Source organism: Nicotiana sylvestris, chromosome 11, assembly GCF_000393655.2.
Source record: "Nicotiana sylvestris chromosome 11, ASM39365v2, whole genome shotgun sequence".
NCBI lineage: Eukaryota > Viridiplantae > Streptophyta > Magnoliopsida > Solanales > Solanaceae > Nicotiana > Nicotiana sylvestris.
The window spans coordinates 102779303-102788729 of record NC_091067.1 but is presented as its reverse complement, the minus strand read 5'-3'; the positions used below and the strand labels follow the sequence as shown (position 1 = coordinate 102788729).

The following is a 9427-nucleotide window of genomic DNA, read 5'->3' as shown; positions in this document are numbered from 1 at the left end:
TGAGCAAGGTAATGCACCAAACTTGTCACAATAAGCTGTTGTTAGAATAGACGGCCCAAAAATACCTGGGCCACAAATGGGTGATGCAAACCTAACATAAGGCCCGATTAGTTAAGATCCAAGAGTTCAGTTTTTTGTTTGTAACATTATTGTACAGATAGGCACATTTTTTCAGTTTGACTAGCCATTTTTTTATCACTTGTGCAAGCAGAAGCTGATTAGTACATAAGGTAGGAGGAAGTTGTTAGTTAGATAGTTAGTGTACAACTGTCATACTCAGTTAGTAGAAATAGAGTAGGGACCACTAATCTGTTAGTGGAAGTTAATTATGTATACATGTATAAAATACAATGTACTGTTACATTGAGAAATACAGAACAAATTTCTCTCATTTTCTTCTTCTTCTTCCTCAGCTCATTCTCTGCTCATGCTTCCTCCATTACTAGGGTTCTTCATCTCAAGTATTCTCTGAGTTCTAACATGGTATCAGAGCACGAGCTATGAATTGAAGCTCACAAATCGATCTAGATCTGTAATTCTTATCCTATCTCAAGTCTCCTCTTCGTATCTCAAATCTGAAGCTTTAAGTAGTCGTCAACAATGGCGAATGACAATTCTGAGAAGGAAACACCTGCAACTGTAACTGAAACCTCGCAAACCTCATCAGAGGATGAATTTGAAGAAGGAATCTCAGTTCCAATCACTCATCCTTTGTATCAGGCATCCACTGATACCAGTGGAATTTCTTTGATTTCCTTTCAACTAACAGGGACAGACAACTTCTCTCTGTGGTATCGATCTATGAAAATTTCTCTTCTAGGTCGAAATAAGCTCGGAATGGTTGACGGAAGGTGGAAGAAGGAAAAATTTCGAGAAAAATACTGGTACCAGTGGGAGAGATGCAATGCAATTGTCTTATCGTGGCTGATGAATGCTGTAGCACCGACTTTGATCAGCGGAATTGCATATGCAACCAATGCACACACTGTGTGGATGGATGTGCAAGAGCGTTTTGACAAGGTGAATGAAACTAGATGTTATAACCTACACAATGAAATTGCAACCCTAACTCAAGGTATCTCCTCTATATCTGTGTACTATTCTAAACTTGTTGCTCCCAAACGCACACGCAAGTATACGTGGTCGTACACGTAATATATGATTGTAAGTCCAGATATTGTATCCACATGGACTTGTGATTAACTATCAACTAAATTAAACCAAACCATTAATCTATTCAAGCGAATCATAAAGTATGAATATTTTACTAAAATTAATCTAAAGTAACAAATTAAGAAACAAATGAAAAAAATTGGCGAATTATAGAGACGAATTCAATGTGAGTGAATATTCTAGAGCTATGGGTTAGCTAACAATCACGTTGAATTTCCACTTAAATCGTCTAATTAATTTATTTAGTTTATTGGTTGACAGGGTTAATATTGCTTGTAGCCTTCTCCCGAAGTACAACTCGCCTATTCAAGCTAATCTAGTGCCTATATTCCTATGGAATTAGAATTAACAAGAACGCATTAATAATTCCTGTATATTAACCAAGCAAGGCGATTAGGTATATTCCTACCCTAACCGCAAATCCGCCCTCCCTCAGAGTTAAGATCTTGCTCTACTCAATCTTATATGCAATCTAGAATTCCCTCTCCCGAGTCCAATTCTAGATTCGTAAATAGTATTCAATTGGTGATCAAACAATTAAATAATTAAGCGCAAGATTGAATAAATAAACCAATATGATAAAATAATAAGAACAATTCAAGCTTCAAACTACAACGTTCATGTAGCACCCAAAACTCTAGAACAAATAAACTATGAAATTAAAGGAAGAGAAGAGAAGAAAAACTACTTAGAAGCCTCCTCCAAAGCGTGGTTTGTGTTCCTCCATGTCTAAAGTGTGTCCCTCGGTCTAAGATCTGTCCAAAGTCCTCAAAATAACATTTTTATATGTATTTATACCAAGTAGGGTTGGACCTAGATGAAAACACCTTCTCCCGCGCGAAATAGGACTCTGGCTCTATAAATTTTGTACAGTCGCGCCGCACCTTGCGCCGCGCTAATGGAGTTTATTAGAAGCCTCAACTTTTCTCATCAGGCTGCATTTTATACTGCTGTGCCGTGCCTTGCGGCGTCCCATGCGGTGCGGCAGTGTAATTTTCTCAGAGTGAACTTATTTCGTCCTCTTTTAACAACCAGACTTGGTACACGACCTCCGAACATGATCCCGGCTTAATGTCTTGGGCTTTTACTTAGACTTCAAAGCTCCAAATCACTTGAATTCATTCTATAACGCCTACATAGCTCGAAATCACTCATACAAGGCATAAAACATATATTTAGTGCAAAACACTAGCGATTAAAGCTCAAACTCAATTAAAGTGCAGTAAATTAGAGTGTAATAAGCGACTAAAATACACAATTATATCCTATCATCAATACCTCACACTTAAACCATTGCTCGTCCTCGAGCAATCAAACTACACTTTATATAGACACAACCTTTTTAAGCAATTCTCCTAATTCATCACACCAAGAATATTTAAAATAGACTAAGTACAAGAGTGTAACATCTTAACCTCAAGATTTGACTTACAAGTACCACGCATTATTCACAACTCACTCACTTACTTTAACATCGAGGTCAATGACATTACCTTTCCTTCATGAATCAAGTGCCCTCACACAACAAAAGAGAGTATTTCCACACAATAAAATTTAAGAACAGATAGAAAGAATTCACTCACTCTCAGAACTAACATTCATATGCCACAAATGATGCACCATAGGCTTGCCCGTAGTGTACTACTCTACTAATCGAGCTTATTCAGTCTAAGATCAAGTAGGACTTTATTTGGCTGTAATGTAGGCTGCGGGACGGGTATGATACATTTAGTTATAAGAGTAACTACACCTCCCTAAGCACTTTAATACATACACTTTAACATTGAAAACCTCACACTTATGTCAAACCATAACTCCACCTTCACATCAATATATATTAGCTCCCCACTTCTTTGAGCACAATTATATCAAGAGTCACCACTATCACATATTTTCACAGCAATACAACTATCTTTTTTGTTCTTTTTTTTTCTTTTTCAATTCAAGTGGCTCTTACTTTTTTCAAAACACTGCACCTTTCTCCTTATTTCATTAGTTCCACTCAAAAGCCAACCCAACCACCCCACACTTTAACTTTTACACACTTCATAACAATTCAAGTGCTCATAAGAGGTGAAAAGGTTCGAATAGATGGTTAATTCAAACAAATGGGTAAGACTTGTAATGTGGTTGCCAAAGAAACAGGATTACAAGCTCAAAGGAGTTAACTATGATACATAACAATTAGGCTGGTATAATATATATATATATATATATATATATATATATATATATATATATATATATATATATATATATGGAGGCTCAACAAAGAATTGCCTATATCACTTTCAAAACTGAACAAAACTGCTATTTCGCTTTGCAAACACACGGGGCAAGTTCTAGACATCAAATGCAATGCACAGAATAACACAAAACCTTACACACACATGGCACATATATATGGCTCAACAAAGAATTGCCTATATCACTTTCAAAACTGAACAAAATTGCTATTTCGCTTTGCAAACACACGAGGCAAGTTCTAGACATCAAATGCAATGCACAGAATAACACAAAACCTTACACACACATGGCACATAATTCACTCAGGATTAGACTCATCAAGACACTCTAGTCAAAGAAGTTAAACAACGTCACGATCATAAAATTTAAGGTACTTATATAAGAGTCAAAAACTGAGACTATGTACTCACTATTCTCAAGGCATGACAATATTAAAGAGATTGCTTCAATTCAAAATATAGCACAAGACTTCCTATTTCTAAAAAATAAAAACTAACTATACCCAGTTCAAACAAAACCCTTGGAAAAGAACTGCGACACAAAGAAAAACCAAGGGGAAATTGCTACACTACCTACAAAGAAAATCTTTTGTCCTTTTTCTTAGACTTACATCCCTCAAGAAAACTGTCTAGGAGATCCATCGTCGGGAATAGTCCTTTTTTTTTTGACAAAAACTACTACACTAAGAACGAGTACTACAACTAAGCTAAAATAGCACAGAAACTCATCCAAACAATCTCCTCACCCCACACTTAAAATCGTGCAATGTCCTCAATGCACACTGAAAATAACAAGAGGGTAAAAGAGACTCCCTGGTAGGCCAAAGGCCGAAGCATTAGCAGCTCACGGGATACTCAGACTTCTCTTAGGTATGATCCCTTGTGCGGGTACCTCACACTTAGTTTCAACCACTTGTTTGCTTTTGCACTCGCCTATGGCTGCACTTCCTATTCTTATAATCCTACAAAACAAAAACAACACTACAACAATAATAGAAAAAAATAAAAATAACAAAATAGTAAAGATGGGTTGCCTCCCAACAAGCGCCTGATTTAACATCGCGGCACGACTTGAACCACTTTCTGTCTCCATCTCGAACTTATGAATTGCGCTCCCAATTTGAATTCAAGCTTTTTGCTATGCTCTTAGGGTGGTGAGACAAATTTAATTGGGCCAAGCAACCAATATAGCATTCTACACTTCTTGGCCTTCAAATGAGGTATGTAATTATGTCTCTTTGGCATGATAAATTTCAGAATATAAGCACCCAGGTCCTCGTACATTGTCTCCTCCAAAGGCTCAAATGACTCGATTTCCATGTCATCATCCAAACACAATGTTGAAAAATGTATGGAATGAGGACTAATACGCCCTAACTCTATAATTGTATCACTATTTACATCCGCATATGTACACACATTAGAGTCTTTAAATATAATATTATCTACTTCCTCATATGACTCTAGAGTGCTTTCCTCAACATGGACATCATTAATAAAAGTACGGTCGAATGATTGACTCTCCAATTTTAGCTCCTCGATTTGGCGTATAAGTTCCTTTTCAGTTTCACACACCTCAGAACTATTTTGTTGGGCGTTAGACGCATCAACCTTTGCAATTAATTGAGCTCCCAAGTCGTGAATAGCTGTGCCAAATTTTTTGATCTCTTGTCCCAGTTCAGCTCTTCCTTCTATTAGGTCTTGTATCCCATCTGTAATTTTTTCACGTTGAGACTCATATATTTCCAATCTTTTAGCTTGTTCCACCAGCCAAGTTTGACTCAAAATCTCCTCTTTTTTAAAATTGTCCTATTGCTGTTACTCGCTCTCTTTATTCAATTCTTCCATATTGGCCTTCATTCTTGTGATTATTGCCCTTATTCTTTTCATATCTTTTTTGAGTTCATCATGTTGCTCTGCTACTTGCCTCAGAATATCCCTAAAATATGCATCACGTTCCATATCCTTTACTTCATTGCTCCTATCAAACTCATAAACATTATTAGAAACATCATAATAAGAGCTTTGAGAAGGATAATAAGAATTAGGACAACCATACCAATGGCCATATTGACCACCACATATATTACAAATATTCCACTCAAAGGATTGAGATTGTACGCAACTCGCTCTCAGGAACATTCTGACAATTATTCCACTAGTGAGGTCCTCCACAATATGGACAAGGATCATCATAATAAGAATAACCAATATTCGACCAATTATCATTCCAAGATGCCATGTCAACAAAGATAGTAAATATTAACCTAAGATAAAAATTAAAAAAAAAACTTGAATAGACAAAGAGTAAAAATCTAATCTAGAAGTCTGTTTAATTTCTAAGTCCCCGACAACGGCGGCAACAACTTGTTGCTCCCAAACGCACACACAAGTATACGTGGTCGTGCAAGTAATATAGGATTGTAAGTCCAGATATCGTGCCCGCAGGGACTTATGATTAACTATCAACTAAATTAAACCAAACAATTAATCTATTCAAGCGAATCCTAAAGTATGAATATTTTACTAAAATTAATCTAAAGTAGCAAATTAAGAAACAAAGGAAACAAATTGGCGAATTACAGAGACGAATTCAATGTGAGTGAATATTCTAGAGCTATGGGTTAGCTAACAATCCCGTTGAATTTCCACTTAAATCGTCTAATTAATTTATCTGATTTATTGGTTGACAGGGTTAATATTGCTCGTAGCCTTCTCCCGAAGTACAACTCGCCTATTCAAGCTAATCTAATGCTTATATTCCTATGGAATTAGAATTAACAAGAACGCATTAATAATTCCTGTATATTAACCAAGCAAGGCGATTAGGTATATTCCTACCCTAACCGCAAATCCTCCCTCCCTCAGAGTTAAGATCTTGCTCTACTCAATCTTATATGCAATCTAGAATTCCCTCTCCCGAGTCCAATTCTAGATTCGTAAATAGTATTCAATTGGTGATCAAGCAATTAAATAATTAAGCGCAAGATTGAATAAATAAACCAATATGATAAAATAATAAGAACAATTCAAGCTTCAAACTACAACGTTCATGTAGCACCCAAAACTCTAGAACAAATAAACTATGAAATTAAAGGAAGAGAAGAGAAGAAAAACTACTTAGAAGCCTCCTCCAAAGCGTGGTTTGTGTTCCTCCACGTCTTAAGTGTGTCCCTCGGTCTAAGATCTGTCCAAAGTCCTCAAAATAACGTTTTTATATGTATTTATACCAAGTAGGGTTGGGCCAAGACGAAAACACCTTCTCCCGCGCGAAATAGGACTCTGGCTCTATAAATTTTGTACAGTCGCGCCACGCCATGCGGTGCGCTAATGGAGTTTATCAGCAGCCTCAACTTTTCGTATCAGGCAGCATTTTACACTGTTGCACCAAGCCTTGCGGCGTCCCATGCGACGCGGCAGTGTAATTTTCGCAGAGTGAACTTATTTCGTCCTCTTTTAACATCCAGACTTGGTACACGACCTCCGAACATGATCCCGGCTTAATATCTTGGGCTTTTACTCAGTCTTCAAAGCTCCAAATCACTTGAATTCATTCCATAACGCCTACATAGCTCGAAATCACTCCTACAAGGCATAAAACACATATTTAGTGCAAAACACTAGCGATTAAAGCTCAAACTCAATTAAAGTGCAGTAAGTTAGAGTATAATAAGCGACTAAAATACACAATTATAGACTATCATCAAAACTCAAGGATCTATGGGACGAAACTGAAGATCTAGTTCCTCATCCTGGTTGTGGCTGCCCTAAAACTAAGAAATTTATTGAACACCTGCACAAACAGAAGCTATATCAGTTTCTTATGGGATTAATTGACCCATACTCACAAGCTCATAGTCAAATCTTTATGATGAAACTTGTTCCCTCTATGAATCAATCTTATGCTATGTTAATGAGTGAGGAGAGTCAAAGAAATGTAGCAGGATCAGCAGGTATCTTAGATGTTGCACCTAATGCCACTGGTGGTCACTATGAATCTACAGCACTATACAGCTCTAAGTCTGATAATATACCAAAACACAAAAAGAATTTCAATCTATACGGTGACTTCTGTAAATTAAAAGGTCATAGTAAGGAGAATTGCTACAAAATAATTGGTTATCCAGCTGACTACAAGTTTAAGCAGAAAGGGGGAGCTGGTGCTTATAATGCAGTAGCTGAGTATGGTTCAACATCTGGAAACTACAATGCATCACCTGAACTAAGTCCCTACACAAAGTTTTGTGGACAGCCAAACCCTGGCTTTCAGATGACTACTATGCAAGCAAGATCTATTCAACCCTTGCAACACAGTAGTCACACTGCAAATATGGAACAACAACCACACCATGGAGGAGGTAGTGCCTTTCCCTTCACCAAGGAACAATATGACCAGATTATGCAAATTTTGAACAGCAATACTGTCAGTCCTACCTCAGCAAACAACAACAGTCCTTCACCTACCTCTCAAGCTAATACAGCAGGTACTAGTATTGCTTTACTAGCTTCCAATAGTCCACAAGAATGGATCATTGATACAGGGGCAACTAATCACATGGTGTCTAATGTCAATCTGTTAGATAAGGCCACTGCAATTGCTCCTCCTATCCCTAGAAAGGTTCTCTTGCCAAATGGAGATGTCACTCAAGTAACTCATGTTGGAGATAGTCAGATATCAAACAGCAACACACTAAAAGAAGTATTTTATGTACCAAAGTTCAAGTATAACCTATTGTCAGTGTCAAAAATGACAAGGGATCTAAGGTGTTTTGCCTCTTTCTATCCTGATTTTTTGTGTGTTTCAGGAGCTCTTCAATGGCAGGGTGAAGGAGATTAGTAGAGAAAGAGATGGTTTGTACTTTCTGCAACAACATGGAAATAAGAGGTTGACTGATGTGTCCTTGGCAGCTGTTACCTCAAAGGCTGATCTCTCAGTCAGTCCCAATGATATAGTCTTATGGCACAGGAGACCTGGTCATGTGTCCATCATTGTTCTGAAGAAACTATTCCCAGTTAAACTAGCTAGTATTACTAATGCCATCAATAATTGTTGTGTGTATCCTTGTGCTAAACTAACCAGGACACCATTTCCTCACAGTAGTATCAAGAGTACTGGTGCATTTGATCTAATTGATGTAGATGTTTGGGGACCTTATAAAACTGCAACCTTTGATGGTTATAGATACTTTCTCACAGCAGTTGATGATTTCACTAGAATGACTTGGGTTTTCTTACTGAAACTGAAATCTGATATGTGTGTTGTACTGCCACAGTTCCTTGCCTTTGTTCACACACATTTCAATAAAATAGTAAAAATGGTGAGATCTGACAATGGTTTTGAGTTCCTAAATTCAGTGTGTAAAACTGTCTTCAATAAGCTTGGTATTCTCCATCAAACCACATGTGCATACACTCCACAACAGAATGGGATAGCTGAGAGGAAACACAGACATATCCTAGAAATCACCAGAGCTCTGAGGTTTCAAGCTTACATTCCCATCAAGTTTTGGGGTCATTGTGTTATCACTGCAGCTTACTTGATCAACAGACTACCATCTTCAGTGTTGAAGGGGTGTTCACCTTATGAGTTGTTGTACAAGAGAAGACCTCAGCTAGGACACCTTAGGACTCTAGGCTGTTTATGCTTTGCTAAGCAAGTGCAGGAGACAAACAAACATATGCCTAAGGCCAAGCCTGTTGTTCTCATGGGGTTCTCAGCCACTTAAAAAGGCTATATTCTCTTAGATATTTCTACACAACAATTCTTTGTCAATAGAGATGTTGTCTTCCAGGAGAATGTTTTTCCATTCAAAGACTCTTTGCATGTCTCTCCTCCTATATTCAAATCACTTCATTCACCTCCTAGCTATGAAGAGGTGTACACAGATATATGTCCCTCTCCTCACATAAATCTCTCTACTTCTTCTTCTACTGGTCCTAAACCTTTATCTATTGCTCCTGAGCCTTGACCCACACTGAGAAGGTCACTCAGAACCAAACATCCTCCA

General features: G+C 37.5%; 1 protein-coding gene across 1 annotated transcript; it reads left to right on the top strand.

Annotated features, from left to right (window-relative positions):
- Positions 1 to 600: 600 nt before the first annotated feature.
- LOC104247213 (uncharacterized) lies at positions 601 to 1440 on the top strand. The gene is made up of 2 exons (XM_009803174.2): positions 601 to 1020; positions 1435 to 1440. The coding sequence occupies exons 1-2, from the start codon at positions 601 to 603 to the stop codon at positions 1438 to 1440; spliced, it is 426 nt and encodes a 141-aa protein (XP_009801476.2).
- The last annotated feature ends 7987 nt before the right edge of the window (positions 1441 to 9427 follow it).

Coding starts and splice junctions, on each gene's coding strand:
- LOC104247213 (XM_009803174.2), top strand. CDS start 601: ATGGCGAATGACAATTCTGAGAAGGAAACACCTGCAACTGTAACTGAA.